This window comes from Ranitomeya variabilis, chromosome 8 (assembly GCF_051348905.1).
Source record: "Ranitomeya variabilis isolate aRanVar5 chromosome 8, aRanVar5.hap1, whole genome shotgun sequence".
NCBI classification, from domain to species: domain Eukaryota; kingdom Metazoa; phylum Chordata; class Amphibia; order Anura; family Dendrobatidae; genus Ranitomeya; species Ranitomeya variabilis.
In genome coordinates this window covers 217,233,578-217,251,887 of record NC_135239.1, presented here as the reverse complement: position 1 = coordinate 217,251,887, position 18,310 = coordinate 217,233,578, and the positions used below count along the sequence as shown (strand labels likewise).

The 18,310-nt window shown below is 46.6% G+C and overlaps 1 protein-coding gene across 1 annotated transcript; it reads left to right on the top strand.

Annotated features, from left to right (window-relative positions):
• Positions 1–2,191: 2,191 nt before the first annotated feature.
• GNAT1 (G protein subunit alpha transducin 1) lies at positions 2,192–17,935 on the top strand. Its single transcript, XM_077277099.1, has 9 exons — positions 2,192–2,462; positions 8,708–8,750; positions 11,209–11,350; positions 11,539–11,696; positions 11,868–11,996; positions 12,083–12,212; positions 12,641–12,794; positions 14,930–15,124; positions 17,218–17,935. The coding sequence occupies exons 1-8, from the start codon at positions 2,357–2,359 to the stop codon at positions 15,118–15,120; spliced, it is 1,053 nt and encodes a 350-aa protein (XP_077133214.1). The 5' UTR covers positions 2,192–2,356; the 3' UTR covers positions 15,121–15,124; positions 17,218–17,935.
• The last annotated feature ends 375 nt before the right edge of the window (positions 17,936–18,310 follow it).

Here is an 18,310-nt window from a genome sequence, read left to right as displayed (position 1 = left end):
ATGTACGGTTTGTTTTTTTACGTTTACGCTTGTAACCAGGGTAAACATCGGGTTACTAAGCGCGGCCCTGCGCTTAGTTACCCGATGTTTACCCTGGTTACAAGCGAAGACATCGCTGGATCGCTGTCACACACAACGATCCAGCGATGTCAGCGGGTGATCAAGCGACGAAAGAAAGTTCCAAACGATCTGCTACGACGTACGATTCTCAGCAGGGTGTCTGATCGCAGTAGCGTGTCAGACACAGCGATATCGTAACGATATCGCTAGAACGTCACGAATCGTAACGTCGTAGCGATGGAAATTTCAATGTGTGACGGTACCCTTACCAGACGGTAGGTCCCCGGATCCAACTTCTTACCTTTCTTAAATATTGGTACCACGTGAGCCATTCTCCAATCCAGTAGTTCCACCTGTTACAAGAGAATCTAAAAATATGAGATACAGCGGTCGGTCAATTATTGAGCTCAGCTCCCTCAGTAACCGTGGATGAATGTCATCTGGGCCGGGGGATTTGTCAATGTTTAAATTGCTCAGACACAGATGTATTTCTTTTTGTATTACACTAGCTATATCAGGGTGTGAATTTTTTCCCTTGTTGAATGATCCCTGTAACAGACAGTTGATTGGTGAACACGGATGTAAAGTGCCTGTTTAATATCTCAGCCTTTTCTTTATCCTCTGTGATTATCTTGTTATTGTCAGCTTTTAAGAGGCCGATACCATATTTTTTTTTCTTTTTGGCATTGATGTACTTATAAAAAAGTTGGTAATTATTTTAATGTCGGCGATTGTTTCTCTGTAGATAACTTTGTAGCTTAATTTATTTTTTACATTTCTTATTTAGATCTTTATATTCCTGAAATGCTATTTCAGTATTCTTGGCTTTCAAGATTTTGAATGCCCATTGATTTTTTAGCCCCAAGTTTTTAATTTTTCGAATGTCCAATAGGATTTTTTTTACAACAAACCGAGGTCTATTTTTTCCTGAGTGCACCAATACCCTACATGTAATCAGGAAATATTTTTCAACCACAGTGCAAAGCACTGAAGGGAAGGAGCGCCATACTATAGTGCAGATTTTACTGTTATGGTTGCAGGTGCCATGACCCATGGAGAGCCCATGAGGAGCCAGAAGAGCAGAACCCCCATAACTGACCCCATTTTACAATCTACACCTCGATGAATTCATCTAGGGATGCAGTGACCATATTGACACCATGGGTGTGTCACAGAATTTTATACCTTTGGGTTCTGAAGAAAAAATAACTACATTTTTACCACCAAAATTTTGTTTTAGCCCCAGATTTTACATTTTCACACAAGAAGTGAGTAAAAATGGCACCATAATTTGTCCCACTATTTCTACTGACAGTAGCTACACTCCATATGTGGCTGTACAGTACTACTTAGCCATACGGAGAGACTCAGGAGGAACGGAGTGCTATTTGCCTCCTGGAGTGCAGACTTTCCTAGAACAGTTTGCAGACTCCATATACAGAGCCCCTAAGTGCTAGAAAATATTTTTTAAAACCTCAGGTGATCAGATGAGCCGTGGAGGAGGTCAGACAAACCCATTTGTGTCAACTTCTGTGCGTGTTATCAGGCCAAAATCACCGGGGGATGTGAACTTTAGATCAGGGTCATTAGGATTTATAAAGAGAAAACACAGTAGAGACAATAAATGGCTTCACCCAACCACTGACCATGAGTGGAGGAAAAGTTTTGGTGTTATCCTTCATATTCTCTGAAAAAAGGCCAAGAAAGCAAAAATTCAGCCGGGGTCTGTAAACTTTTGGGCACAACTGTATAGGATGTATGGATATGTGGGATGTTTAGACATTTATGGAATATATGGGAATATTTGGGATGTATGGATACATATGGGATGAATATTTAATGTCTTGATATAGACAAGACGTATGTGTATGTATGGGATGTATGGATATATAGTGGGTGCATGGTCGGCCGGCAGACAGAAGGCGTAGGTGTGCGCTATTTGTAGACGTGCTGGTGCAGGAGGATCAGGGTAAGTCTTTCCTCCCTGGACTCAGCGTATACAGAGATTTAAGATAAACCTCTTGCCTGGATAAGGACACTTCTATTCGGGGCTCTGGACTTCAGCTGAGCTCAGCAACACATACACCTGTCTCACCGCCTCACCTGTCCTTGGCCGCTATAGGCCCCCGGCAGTCACATGACAAGAGATGGCTGTAAAATCCTGCTACGAATTAGAGCAGATGAGATGTGGCAGGAGGGCAGCGGCACCGGACTCATTCCTCTGCCAGTCCTTGTGGTGGTCACGCAGCCAGCTCGCCAACTTCAGTCCCATTCTCCAGTAGGAGAATTGTGAATAATGGGAGCCGGAGCCAGCGCCGAGGAGAAGCATTCCCGAGAACTGGAGAAGAAACTCAGGGAAGACGCAGAGAAGGACGCCAGGACGGTGAAACTGCTCCTACTGGGTGAGTGGCGCCAACATAGACCACAGCGCTGGAGAAGCGCAGGAGGCGGCGACCGGACACCTCCATCTCATGACCAGAATATCCTATCAATCCATCTGTGCACCGAGCCAGGTCCTGTCTGCAGGAGAAAGGGTCAGCTCCGCGGGACGGAAGAGACCAACGACCAGAATCTCTCCCTGTGTGATACACGTCCTGCCAGAATCCAGCACTGGCACGGGCCCGACTACTGTATCTATCCTCTCTATAATATCTATTATCTATCTATTATCTATCTGTTATATATCTATTATCTGTTATCTATTATCTAATATTTATTATCTATCTATTATCTATCTAATCTATTATATATCTATTATCTATCCTCTCTATAATATCTATTATCTATCTATTAATCTATCTATTATATATCTATTATCTGTTATCTATTATCTAATATTTATTATCTATCTAATCTATTATTTATCTATTATCTATCTATCTATTATCTATCTATTATCTATCTGTTATATATCTATTATCTATCTGTTATCTATTATCTAATATTTATTATCTATCTATCTATTATTTATCTATTATCTATTTGTTATCTAATCTATTATCTATCTATTATATATCTATTATCTATCCTCTCTATAATATCTATTATCTATCTATTAATCTATCTATTATCTATTATATATCTATCTATTATATATCTATTATCTATCTGTTATCTATCTATTATCTAATATTTATTATCTATCTATTATCTATCTAATCTATTATCTATCTATTATCTATTTATCTAATCTATTATCTATCTATTATATATCTATTACGGTATCTATCCTCTGTATATCTATTATCTATCTATTAATCTATCTATTATATATCTATTATCTATCTGTTATCTATTATCTAATATTTATTATCTATCTATCTATTATCTATCTAATCTATTATTTATCTATTATCTATTTGTTATCTAATCTATTATCTATCTATTATCTATCTATTATCTATTATCTCTCTATTATTATTCATTTTTATAGCACCATTTATTCCATGGCACTTTACACATGGAAGGGGAAATTATAGACAAGTACAATAAACATGAGCAAAACAAGGCACACACAAGTACAGGAGAGAGGACCCTGCCCGCGAAGGCTCACAGTCTACCTATTTATTATCTATCTTTTATCTATTATTTATCCATGTTATCTGTCTATGTTAATTATCTATTATCTATCTTTTATATCTTATATAGCTCTTTTCTATCTCTCGGTCTTCTATGCAGCGCCTCTTAGTTTTCCTATCCTAATTGGGGGGGGGGGGGCGGTAGGAGCCATTTCCGGGGCTGCAGTTTGTTCCCCTGGCTGTCGCTCTTCGGTCACTGCTCCCAGGTGTTCAGCTCTGGGATTTGGGTGAGGATATTAATCCTCTGCTTAGCGTTCGGTTTACAAACAGATTAAGGACAGAAGAGCCCAATGTTGTGGATGTGGCACGTTGAGGACAATAATCTGATTGCATTACAGTCATCGATGCCACAGAATTAGCTGCAGCAATGATACATGTATGTGCAGGGGTGGTACATGTATGTGCAGGGGTGGAACATGTATGTGCAGGGGTGGAACATGTATGTGCAGGGGTGGAACATGTATGTGCAGGGGTGGAACATGTATGTGCAGGGGTGATACATGTATGTGCAGGGGTGGTACATGTATGTGCAGGGGTGGAACATGTATGTGCAGGGGTGGAACATGTATGTGCAGGGGTGGAACATGTATGTGCAGGGGTGATACATGTATGTGCAGGGGTGGTACATGTATGTGCAGGGGTGGAACATGTATGTGCAGGGGTGGAACATGTATGTGCAGGGGTGGAACATGTATGTGCAGGGGTGATACATGTATGTGCAGGGGTGGTACATGTATGTGCAGGGGTGGAACATGTATGTGCAGGGGTGGAACATGTATGTGCAGGGGTGGAACATGTATGTGCAGGGGTGGAACATGTATGTGCAGGGGTGGAACATGTATGTGCAGGGGTGGAACATGTATGTGCAGGGGTGGTACATGTATGTGTAGGAGTAGTACGTGTACAGTGCGGGAAATAAGTGTTTGATCCCTTGCTGTTTTTGTAAGTTCGCCCACTGACAAAAGACATGAACAGTCTATAATTTTAAGGGAAGGTTAATTTTACCATTGAGAGATAGAATATCAAAAATAAAATCCAGAAAATCACATTGTATAAATTATATACATTTGTTTGCATTTTGCAGTGAGAAATAAGTATTTGATCCCCTCCCAACCATTAAGAGTTCTGGCTCCTACAGTTAGACACGCTTAATCAACTCGTTACCTGCATTAGACAGCTGTCCTGGCCGTATCTATCGGTGCTGTCGTGGCCGCATCCATCGGTGCTGTCGTGGCCGTATCTATCGGTGCTGTCGTGGCCGTATCTATCGGTGCTGTCGTGGCCGTATCTATCGGTGCTGTCCTGGCCGTATCTATCGGTGCTGTCCTGGCCATATCTATCGGTGCTGTCGTGGCCGTATCTATCGGTGCTGTCGTGGCTGTATCTATTGGTGCTGTCGTGGCCGTATCTATCGGTGCTGTCGTGGCCGTATCTATCGGTGCTGTCGTGGCCGTATGTATTGGTGCTGTCGTGGCCGTATCCATCGGTGCTGTCGTGGCCGCATCCATCGGTGCTGTCGTGGCCGCATCCATCAGTGCTGTCGTGGCCGTATCTATCGGTGCTGTCGTGGCCGTATCCATCGGTGTTGTCGTATCCATCGGTGCTGTCGTGGCCGTATCCATCGGTGCTGTCGTGGCCGCATCCATCGGTGCTGTCGTGGCCGTATCTATCGGTGCTGTCGTGGCCGTATCTATCGGTGCTGTCGTGGCCGTATCCATTGGTGCTGTCGTGGCCGCATCCATCGGTGCTGTCGTGGCCGTATCTATCGGTGCTGTCGTGGCCGTATCTATCGGTGCTGTCCTGGCCGTATCTATTGGTGCTGTCGTGGCCGTATCTATCGGTGCTGTCGTGGCCGTATCTATCGGTGCTGTCGTGGCCGTATCTATCGGTGCTGTCGTGGCCGTATCCATCGGTGTTGTCGTATCCATCGGTGCTGTCGTGGCCGTATCCATCGGTGCTGTCGTGGCCGTATCCATCGGTGCTGTCGTGGCCGTATCTATCGGTGCTGTCCTGGCCGTATCTATCGGTGCTGTCGTGGCCGTATCTATCGGTGCTGTCGTGGCCGTATCTATCGGTGCTGTCCTGACTGTATCTATCGGTGCTGTCGTGGCCGCATCCATCGGTGCTGTCGTGGCCGTATCCATCGGTGTTGTCGTGGCCGCATCCATCGGTGCTGTCGTGGCCGTATCTATCGGTGCTGTCGTGGCCGTATCCATTGGTCCTGTCGTGGCCGTATCCATCGGTGTTGTTGTATCCATCGGTGCTGTCGTGGCCGTATCTATCGGTGCTGTCGTGGCTGTATCTATCGGTGCTGTCGTGGCCGTATCTATCGGTGCTGTCGTGGCCGTATCTATCGGTGCTGTCGTGGCCGTATCCATTGGTCCTGTCGTGGCCTTATCCATCGGTGTTGTCGTGGCCGTATCTATCGGTGCTGTCCACGTACACTGGGGATTTGATTGACGTCTCGTGGACATACAATTGATGGCTGACAGAAGGCGCAGCCTCATATGGGTTTGGGATATATATGGTGCATCTTACCTACAGAACCAACCAAGCACTTTGATAGTGATCCTAAATCTATGTACTTTGGGGCATCACTATTGTGTGTCCTCTATGTAATTGTATTAATACAAATGTTGGGTTTGTATAAAATCATAAACACTCCTGTATTGTATGGTTTCCTTCTGCTCACTAATTACCACCAGCCGGGGTTTCTGCTTCACAACAGGAGATATTTAGGTGCGTCCTCCATTACATTACGGGGCATTATAATCACCCGTCTCGTGTCGGCTCTGAGCCCTGCAGTCTCACCATATAATCGGGTGGAGACCCGGTGTCTGATCCTGGACACACGTCTTCTATCCCATTAAACCTGCTCCGTCCTTAGACACAAAATCTGAAGATTAAGCAGAAGGTTGGTGCAGTAATCACAGATACGGCCATTGGTGAGCTCCATGTGGCCCTTCGTTATCATCAGAGACATGCTGGCACGGCAGTACAGTGTAGGAGACGCTCCACAAGCCCCTACATCTAAGCAGTGTCGGACTGGGGCGCCAAGGGCCCACCAGTAACATTGACTTTGGGGGCCACTTTTCACCTGTATACAAATATTACACGACTCTGGTTAACAAATATACAATAATAAACTGGGTAGTTTGGATAATGAATGATGAGATGCTGCTTTATTGTGAAAAGAGTGAATCAAGTGAATTATGACAAGTACTGCCCATACAGTGAGGTTGGGGGCCCTGATTTGCACAGGGGCCCCCGGGGATTCCCATTACCCTATGGGCCAGTCCGAGCCTGCATCTAAGTAACAATCCCCCATAACTCTGAGCTGCTCCGTCAGCTCGGCCCCAAAGGGTATGTGCACACGTTGCGGATTTTGCTGCGGATCTGCAGCGGTTTCCCATGCATTTACAGTACCATGTAATGCTATGGGAAATGAAATCCGCAGTGCACATGCTGCGGAAAAAAACGCGCGGAAAAAAACGCACGGAAACGCAGCGGTTTATTTTCCGCAGCATGTTAATTCTTTGTTCGGAATCCGCAGCGGCTTTTCACCTGCTCCAATAGGAAACTGCAGGTGAAAACCCGCAGCGGAAACCGCAATAAAAACCGCGATAAATCCGCAGTAAAAAACGCAGCGGTTTTGCACTGCGGATTTATCAAAACTGCTGCGGAAAATTCCGCAATGGAATCCGCAGCGTGTGCACATAGCCTTAGTAGTAGAGAAGGCACTGAGAAGTGCCGGTGGCCCCGGGGCCGCTGCTGAGGTTGCATGTCTGGTCCATAAGCCCAGAGGCTCCAGATCATTGTCACCAATTACCGTACACTCAGAGCCACAAACAACCTACAGACGTGAGGACGCTGTCACCCCGACGCCTGCACAGCTCCTGAGCCCCACACACTAGACCAATGTGTACGAGGGCACCGGCAAGTGGCGATATAGCATGGCTGGTATTGCTGGTCATTTTATTCACACTGAGACAAGCTGCCGGCAGGGATGTCCACCGGTGCAGAGATGTCCACCGGTGCAGAGATGTCCACCGGAGCAGAGATGTCCACCGGAGCAGAGATGTCCACCGGAGCAGAGATGTCCACCGGTGCAGGGATGTCCACCGGTGCAGGGATGTCCACCTGTGCAGAGATGTCCACCGGTGCAGAGATGTCCACCGGAGCAGAGATGTCCACCGGAGCAGAGATGTCCACCAGTGCAGAGATGTCCACCGGTGCAGAGATGTCCACCGGAGCAGAGATGTCCACCGGAGCAGAGATGTCCACCGGAGCAGAGATGTCCACCTGTGCAGAGATGGCCACCGGTGCAGAGATGTCCACCGGAGCAGAGATGTCCACCGGAGCAGAGATGTCCACCGGTGCAGAGATGTCCACCGGAGCAGAGATGTCCACCGGAGCAGAGATGTCCACGGGTGCAGAGATGTCCACCGGAGCAGAGATGTCCACGGGTGCTTATCTCCTTGAGGGCACAGGAGCACTGGGCCAAACGAGATGGCTGCTTCCGAACGATTGAAATGTCATTCAGCCAACAGACATGTAATGTGTACGGGGGGCTCGAGCCTCCATGTTATTAGCATGAAGCTCCCAGACTCTGCCGCCGCTTATCATGGGAGCAAACAAATACTTACACAGGGAAAATCCCATCATGCACGAGACTGAGCTGCACAAATCTGCAAGAAATCCATACAATAACCAAATCCAGGGATCGGGTGGGATCTCGCCACACCCAGGGATCACGTGAGATCTCACCACACCCAGGGATCGGGTGGGATCTCACCACAGCCAGAGATCGGGTGGGATCTCGCCACACCCAGGCATCACGTGAGATCTCACCACACCCAGGGATCGGGTGGGATCTCACCACACCCAGGGATCAGGTGGGATCTCACCAAACCCAGAGATCGGGTGGGATCTCGCCACACCCAGGGATCAGGTGGGATCTCACCACACCCAGGGATCGAGTGGGATATCACCACACCCTCAATGCTTCTGAAAAAGAGAAGCTTCCACAGCAAACTGTACTTGACATGTTTTTATTCTTCATATTATAGGAGCTGGAGAATCCGGGAAAAGCACCATTGTAAAACAGATGAAGTGAGTATGGCGCTCAGCGATCTGTCTCATACATAGCAGCAACCTATTCCGTAGCGCTGTACATGTCACAGGTCAGGTGTGCAGACAATCAGCCACTACCGTTATACACCGAATAGTGCTAGCGTCAGTATAGTCCTGGCATATATTGTGGCTTTAGGGCACACTGGGGCTGTTGGTAAATAATCTGTCTGTGGTAGTGCATCCCAGAAAGAAGGTGCAACTTGAGAGGAGTGTTGGGGATGGAAGTGGAAGAATCCCATTATGGAGGATGTTATGGCCGTCATACACATTAGACAAATGTCTGATGGACGCGCCGATATCAAATGGTTCGGCCAATGGCCTAACAAGTATGGGGCGCCAGCCGACTGATGGTCAGAAGGGACGTTGATCATGCAAGTCCAATTTCGGTCTACTGATCGCACTGCTCACCTGGAGATGATCTGATGGCCATTTTGTAAGTCAGTGCCTTTTTCACAGAGAACGTAGGAGAATTTGGCCAAACAAGTGCTCCTGTCTATGGAAAAGATGGTGAAGATGGGTGTCAGCTGAACGATGCTTCTAATGTGTGTGGCCAGCCTTAGGCTTAAGATAGCCATATCCATGAGATACAAGTAGATCGATGGCAGCACAATCATTGATCAAACAATGTGCTGGTGTAGGATCATATGCAGACTGAGCCTTCAGCCCCCATAAATTGTAGATAACCGTCTGCTGAATGATGGCTTCTCTGATGGTTTGGGGGGCAGCTACGTATTTCTTCCAACTTCTCCATACACGCGAGCGCTCGCTCTGCCGAGCTCCTGTACATTTCTGCCAGTGGCTTATGTGTTAAGAGAACAAAGCTATCGCTCATCTCTCCTGACATCATCTGTTGTGGGGGGTACCAATATCAGATTGTTGATTGAACCCGTCAATATCGGCAGGTTTGGCCGACATTAATGTGTTTGGTGGTCTTCACACATGTTCATCCATGTTGGCTTTTACATTTGGTCAAACTTCCCATATACGTTCAGTGACAACGGGCGATGGACCAACGACCGGCCTGGAAATATTCTATCGAAGATCGTTAATGGATGCAAGATCTTCCATGCAATGAAAATGATTTCAATGGACAACCACACGAAAAAATGGAAACACCGCCGACTTCATTTCATTACAGAAGTCTCAGAACAACTCACATGAATGGTTATAATCATTCAATGCAAAGTGTGAAGTGACAGTATATAGTCACATTTCTACCACCACATGTGTGCCATTAGTTCATAAGCAAAGAGACAAACTGAATTTAAAACCCATATGGAGTAAAAAACTATAGTTTATATAATAATTCACAAACATAAAAATATGGTGCAGGTCGGGACAAAAAACACAGGGAAAAGGACGCACACCACCAAGGACCAGCTAAAGATGAGTTAATGATACGATGGCAACAAAGATGTTGGTACACAATAAAAGTAAAGTGGTCATATACAGTAACAATAATATATATAATAGCGGGAAAATAGTAAAAATTACAGTAAAATCACAAGAAATGTGTATTCCCGCATAAAACCACATAAAAACAGGTGGGACGTGATAGTCACAGTGAATGAATGGGTATAAAGAGGTAAATATCCACCTCAATAAAGTGACAGTGCATGTAGAACAATCATGTTGAATAATCACGTAATGTGCACACACAAACCCAACACTGGAATAATAGAGTATCAAAATGCTGCCATAAGGCTATGCCATGAAGTACCTCCTATGTGGGGGATGGAAGAAAATAAGCTGTCCTGAGGATGCGTCCACCCCGACGCGCGTTTCGGCATCTGCCTTCGTCAATTTTTACTATTTTCCCGCAATTTTGGCACTGATTATTTCCTTTTTTGGTATCATAATATATATTTTTTTGTTGCTACTATATATTACCACTTTTTAACTTTTATTGTGTACAAATATCTTTGTCGCCATCGTATCATTAACTCATCATTAGCTAGTCTTAGAGGTGTGCGTCCTTTTCCGTTTTTTGTCCCTACTTGCACCATAATTTTATGTTTGTGAATTACTAAATAAAATATTGGTTTTTACTTCATATGGGTTTTAAATTCAGTTTGTCTCTTTGATTATCGACTTCATTTCAGAAGAATGGTGGTTTGTGATTAGTCAGCGAATATAATTATTCACTGTTAAATGAAACCTGAATGTTCATTATGGTTGAAATTGTCCGTTTCCATCAACTACCATCTAATGTATATGGGCACCGTCAGGTCAGTGGAAGAACGGAAAACACAGGAAGGATGGTAGTGAGAGATGATGGAGTAGGTGCAGCACGGAGGAGAGCCTGCAATCCATCTCATGTCCATCTAATATCTGTCTATCTCTACACTCCACCTTCTTCCTGGACTCGGTGATAGAGGAACTGAAGAAACCAACCTGTTTTATTACACTTTTACACATGTTGTTTTCTTTCCTTCAGAATTATTCATCAGGATGGTTACTCCCTGGAAGAATGCCTGGAGTTTATCTCCATTATTTACGGTAACACACTTCAGTCGATGCTGGCCATCGTCAGAGCTATGAACACACTGAACATTCAATATGGTGACCCTGCCCGACAGGTGAGGCATCACCAGAGAGCTCAAACCTAGCTGAAAGCACAGAACACTACACGAATAATCATCCGTAGCCATAAAGTGGCCACTAAGAGTCCTCAATGTACAGCGGCCTATTCTATACCACTGTCCCCAGACAGTAGAGACATCACAAAGCTGTAATATGAAGGGTTATCAGTGCTTCTTGTTTCCAGGATGATGCCCGAAAACTCATGCACTTGGCAGACACCATCGATGAAGGCGCCATGCCAAAAGAGATGTCGGACATCATCGGACGCCTGTGGAAAGATACGGGTATCCAGGCATGCTTCGACCGTGCATCTGAATATCAGCTCAATGATTCAGCAGGATAGTAAGTATCTTAGTAGATTGGCAGTAAACATCTGCATGGTTCTCGATTGCTGGTGGACCAGGCAGAGTGCACTACAAGTGGTTGACTTTCCAGTGAATCGGTCTGCTCACTGCCCGGTATCACATGTAGACAAATGTGAAGAGTATCCTGAGTATTCGAATTCTTTCTCAGTTATCTGAATGACCTGGAAAGACTGGTGACCCCAGGGTATGTCCCCACTGAACAAGACGTCCTCAGGTCCCGAGTGAAGACCACTGGTATCATTGAAACACAATTTGGTTTTAAAGATCTGAACTTTAGGTATGTTAGCCATATTGTGACAGGTATCACTGGGCTGTTAACCGGAGAAGGGCTTGGACCCCCTTACATGTGCCTCTTTGTCACAGGATGTTTGATGTGGGAGGTCAGCGATCCGAGCGTAAAAAGTGGATCCACTGCTTTGAAGGTGTCACCTGCATAATATTTATTGCTGCTCTCAGCGCGTACGATATGGTCCTGGTGGAAGACGACGAAGTGGTAAATGACCCGTCACTGTTACTGTGAACCTGTCCATGCGTCAGACCCATTTTTACCGTAATAGAGATGCCAGGGGAATAGTAGTATCCCCCTAAAATGCCACCCATCATCATTTCATGATCACATTTGTACTCACAACTTCAGATTTCTTCAAATGGCCATACTACAAGAGACAAAACCCCTTTAAGTAAAAAAATCCAATGGTTCATAAAACATCAGCAAAGAGTAATGGCCTCATACAGATTACAAGTCATCCAGACCCTCAGCTTTTGGCACAACTGGCCAACCATCTAAAGTGTATGGACACTGACTGACAGATGACGTTGGGGAGAGAAAGGCTGGCCAAGTGGTAGATCCCTTTAGTTTCTAGATACTTGTGGAAACATCTGCAGTGTCTTCAGGATGCTTGTTCCTTTCTTCTCTTGCAGAACCGAATGCATGAAAGCCTGCACCTCTTCAACAGTATCTGTAACCACCGTTACTTTGCCACGACCTCCATCGTACTTTTCCTGAACAAGAAAGATGTCTTCACAGAAAAGATCAAGAAGGCTCATCTGAGCATCTGCTTCCCAGACTATGATGGTGAGGGGAGTGGGCGGACGGCTGGGCACATTACACCCCAATAACAACCTCATTACTTCATTATTATTATTTATTTTTAGAGCACCAATGATACCCGATGCTGTACATGAGAAGGGGTTACATACAAAATACAAATATAAATTACAGAGGACAAACTAACAATGACAGACAGGTACAGAAGGGAGAGAGCCCTGCCCTTATGGGCTTACAGTCTACAGGGTAATGGGGAAAGACAGAGGGTTAGGGAGATTGTTGCAGCTCTGGTGCTGATGCGACGTCAGCTCTGGTTGTTGTGAAGTGGCGGCTCCGGTAGTGGCGAGGTGGCAGCTCCAGTGGTGGCGAGGTGGCAGCTCCAGTGGTGGCGAGATGGCAGCTCCAGTGGTGGTGAGGTGGCAGCTCCGGTGCTGATGTGACGTCAGCTCTGGTTGTTGTGAAGTGGCGGCTCCGGTAGTGGCGAGGTGGCAGCTCCAGTGGTGGCGAGGTGGCAGCTCCAGTGGTGGCGAGATGGCAGCTCCAGTGGTGGTGAGGTGGCAGCTCCGGTGCTGATGTGACGTCAGCTCTGGTTGTTGTGAAGTGGCGGCTCCGGTAGTGGCGAGGTAGCAGCTCCAGTGGTGGCGAGGTGGCGGCTCCGGTAGTGGCGAGGTAGCAGCTCCAGTGGTGGCGAGGTGGCAGCTCCGGTAGTGGCGAGGTGGCAGCTCCGGTGGTGGTGAGGTGGCAGCTCCGGTGGTGGCGAGGTGGCAGCGGGGTCAGTGCAGGCTGTAGCTTTTTTGAAGAGATTCAATTTCAAGTTCCATATGAAGGATCCGAATGTGGTTGATAGTCGGACGTGTTGAACCACAGAATTCCAGAGGATGGGGGAAACTAGGCAGAAGCCTTGGAGGTGATTGGGCGAGGAATGTATAAGTATGGAGGGTAGAAGGAGAGAACAGGAGATTACATGTTGGAAGATATTGGGAGATTAGTTCAGAGGTATATGGAGGAGACAGATTTTGAATGGCTTTGTAGGTCAATGTGAGCAGTTTGAACTACATACGTTGGGGAATTAGGAGCCAATGAAGGGATTTTCAGAGGGGAGAAGTGGAGGAGAGAGGTGGATTAGTCGGGCAGCAGAGTTAAGGACGGACTGGAAAGGTGCGAGATTGTTAGCAGGGAGGCCACAGAGGAGGATGTTGCAGTAGTTGAGGCGGGAGATGATGATGGTGGCACTAATATTTTGTAGATAAAGGGTTGTGGAAAAGAATGATTATGGAAATCTTTTTGTGTTGGAGGCAGGAGAGCTTGGCTGTGTGGTTGGAAGGACAGGACAGAGTCGAGGGTTACTCAAAGGCAGCGTATTTCCAGTATAGGAAAAGAGTGATGTTATTTATTATGATAGATCAGGTAGGCGAGTTTGAATTTGAATGTTAGAGTCAGACGGGACCCCCGGGGTCATCGTGTCCAACCCCCCGCTCGATGCAGGAGTCACTACACCATCTCAGACAGATGTCTGTCCAGCCTCTGTGTGAAGACTTCCATTGAAGGAGAACTTACCACCTCTCGTGGCCGCCTGTTCCACTCATTGATCACCCTCACGGTCAAAAAGTTTTTTCTAATATCTAATCTGTATTTTCTCACTTTCAGTTTTGGTGAGATGGAGGAAAGATGATGAGTTCAGGTTTGACCAGACTGAGTTTTAGGTAGTGAGAGGAGAAGGAGGATATGGCTGACAGACACAGCAGAGAAGTGACGTCTTGGCCAGAGAGGTAGATCTGAGTGTCATCAGCGTGTAAATGGTACCCGAAGCCATGGGTCTTAATGAATTGTCCCAGGCCAAAAGAAAAGATTGAGAAGAGTAGGAATCCCAGGCCAGAGCCTTGAGGGACACAACAAAGAGGGCGGGATGAGAAGGCAGTATTGGAGTGGGAAACGCTAAATGTGCGGTTAGGAAGGTATGAGGAGACTCAGGAGAGGGAAAGGTCTGTGATACCGAGAGAAAAGAAGATCTGTAGTAGGAGGCAGTGGACAGCTCTACAAGGAGGAGTATAGAGAATAGAGAATGGTCTGTCAGCTTTGGCAGTAATTCGTTAGTAGTTTTGGTCATGGTGGTTTCGGTGGAGTGGTGAAGACTTCATGTCTTTGCCTTTGTCATTACCCAGGTCCAAACACATATGAAGATGCCGGAACCTACATCAAGACTCAGTTCCTGGAGCTGAATATGCGACGAGACGTAAAGGAAATTTACAGCCACATGACGTGCGCCACTGACACAGAGAACGTCAAGTTTGTGTTTGACGCCGTCACAGACATTATCATCAAAGAAAACCTGAAGGACTGTGGCCTGTTCTAAGGAGGTGAGAATACAGAAGATCCTGCACCGATATCCAGCATTTCTCAGGATCCATTGTCCATGGAACTCTCCACAGTAACAGAGAGCTCGATGCCTTTAATGGGGTTGTCTCATCATATCAAGTGGGCACAATCATATCGATATAGATTATACAGGGTGGGCCATGTATATGGATACACCTAAATAAAATGGGAATGGTTGGTGATATCAACTTCCTGTTTGTGGCACATTAGTATATGGAGGGGGAAACTTTTCAAGATGGGTGGTGACCATGGCAGCCATTTTGAAGTCAGCCATTTTGGATCCAACTTTATTTTTTCCAATGGGAAGAGGGTCATGTGACACATCAAACATATTGAGAATTTCACAAGAAAAACAATGGTGTGCTTGATTTTAGCGTAACTTTATTCTTTCATGAGTTATTTACAAGTTTATGACCACTGATAAAATGTGTTTAAAGTGCTGCCCATTGTGTTGGATTGTCAACGCAACCCTCTTCTCCCACTCTTGACGCACTGATAGCAACACCGCAGAAAAAATGCTAGCACAGGCTTCCAGTATCCGTTGTTTCAGATGCTGCACATCTCCTATCTTCAGATGACCCCAAAGATAAAAGTCTAAGGGGGTCAGATCGGGAGACCTTGGTGGCCATTCAACTGGCCCACGACGACCAATCCACTTTCCAGGAAACTGTTCATGTAGGAATGCTGGGACCTGACACCCAAGATGGTGCACCACCACATTATGGGTGTCAGGTCCCAGCATTCCTACATGAACAGTTTCCTGGAAAGTGGATTGGTCGTCGTGGGCCAGTTGAATGGCCACCAAGGTCTCCTGATCTGACCCCCTTAGACTTTTATCTTTGGGGTCATCTGAAGGCAATTGTCTATGCTGTGACGATACGAGATGTGCAGCATCTGAAACAATGGATACTGCTTGTGCTAGCATTTCTTCTGTGGTGTTGCTATCAGTGCGCCAAGAGTGGGAGAAGAGGGTTGCGTTGACAATCCAACACAATGGGCAGCACTTTAAACACATTTTATCAGTGGTCATAAACTTGTAAATAACTCATGAAAGAATAAAGTTACGCTAAAATCAAGCACACCATTGTTTTTCTTGTGAAATTCTCAATATGTTTGATGTGTCACATGACCCTCTTCCCATTGGAAAAAATAAAGTTGGATCCAACATGGCTGACTTCAAAATGGCTGCCATGGTCATCACCCATCTTGAAAAGTTTTCCCCCTCCCATATACTAATGTGCCACAAACAGGAAGTTGATATCACCAACCATTCCCATTTTATTTAGGTGTATCCATATACATGGCCCACCCTGTACAACCCCTTTAAAGGGATCACCACTTAAAGCAGCAAACTAACGGATGTGTCATCACTGGGGGCGGGCTGGAGTATAAGGGGCGTGGTCTCATCATTATATCAGTGATGTCATCACCGGGGCGGGGCTGACAACACTGATATAACCTGCCAGGTACATAACGTGTGGATGTTGTCAGTGCTGTGGATGACGCTCTCTTCTCACTATGATCTCTGTATGTTGCTGTTGTGATTGCTGGGAGGGTGGCTTGTGTGAACAGTGGCCCAGGACGCCCTCTTGACCCCTTTAATCTTACTCAAATATCCCGTCCTGACAAACACAAGGTGCCGTCACCTGTTCACGTGCGGGCGCCGCTCTCGTGCAATACGTCTGCAGTCACCCAGGAACATCATGATCCGGACAGTTCCTTCCAGCAGGAGACGTCGACGCATTTCACATCCTGCAAACAAATGAATCAGAATTACACGTTTCCCTCTATGGACAGACGGCACATTGTGAGGCAATAAGGGCCGACAAAACACTTCACTGAAGACTCCTCCATCTTGTGGTTTCTGCGTCCTTGTTTTACTCTCTGTGACGGCGAACACTGCGCAGCATAGTCTACCCCCATTACACAGAATTGCCGCCTGGCCTGGCAGAATTATGAGCGCAGCTCTGGATGTGGCTGGAGCATGGATCCAGCTCATCATTGTACCTTTTGTCTTCTTGTGTTTGCATGTTGGGTTTTCACTCATCTAATCTTCAGATTTCTTCTATTTCAGACTGTTATGGGTTTTGCTCTCTCGCCCTCCCTGGTACCGTGGAGCGCTGCCCACCTCTCCTGGAAGGAGACTGAAACAGAACAGAAAGATTGGGGTGTAGAGCAGACCTCACTAGCCCCCGCCGCCATGGCAGGCACACAGCCCCCCACCGCCGGCGTCTCACCCTTCCCAGTACAGGACACTTATAGGGTATCTATGAGTAAATGTATCGCAGAGCTCCAGTAGACGCTCATCTCCCCTCCATCATTCCCTCGGCAGAACGAAACCTTCATGACACCAGCATCCTCCGGTCCAGAGACCATCGATTCTCGTGACGCACAGAGACTTGTGATCTTGCTGATCTTTGGGTTAAAGGGATGAGTCCACGTGGGGGGCTGCCAGTCTGCTTATAACGCATTTGTTTTTAGCAGCCTGGAAAACACCTCCAGATGTGGCCCTATAACGTCCCAGTGGGTGAGAGCTGGGGCCCTCGTCTGATGCCCATTACAGGGGGCTCCGCTCTCACATTCAGGCCCTCAGCATCTCCACTGTTGTAGACCACTGGGTGGTCCCGCTGCCCCTATAGACAGTTAACCCCTTGCTGTTCCTCAATGTATGTATTTATAAAGTAAAAGCACTGTATCCTGCCCCATGCTCCGGGGCCGCGGCCGCTGTACAGGTAGTCGGTAGCTGTTTGAGGCCAGGCTTTATATACAGTAAATGCCACTTAGGCGGATGATGGCATAAGATGCTCGTTTTCTTATGGGTCGGGATGTCAAAGGAAAAACACCGAAAGCTGCCATGTTGGGAAGAGAAGTGACCGCACTGGGTCCTGTGGGGGAGAGACGGCAGAGACCACCGTAGAGGAACAGCGTACACTGCATGGTCAGTTATTGGGGCCCCCACTGATGCACATTGGGCCCGCTCTGTCCTTCAGACTTGCAATAGTTCATGGTGGCTAAGATCCCCCTGAGGTGATGACATCATGGAGGTGATGACATCATGGAGGTGATGACATCATTCTGCAGGAACATCCGCCTGTGTGCACAGGATCATTACATGGAGGAGCTGACATGATGGGAACGGCCTGTTCTTCCTCATCCCAGAGATTCTC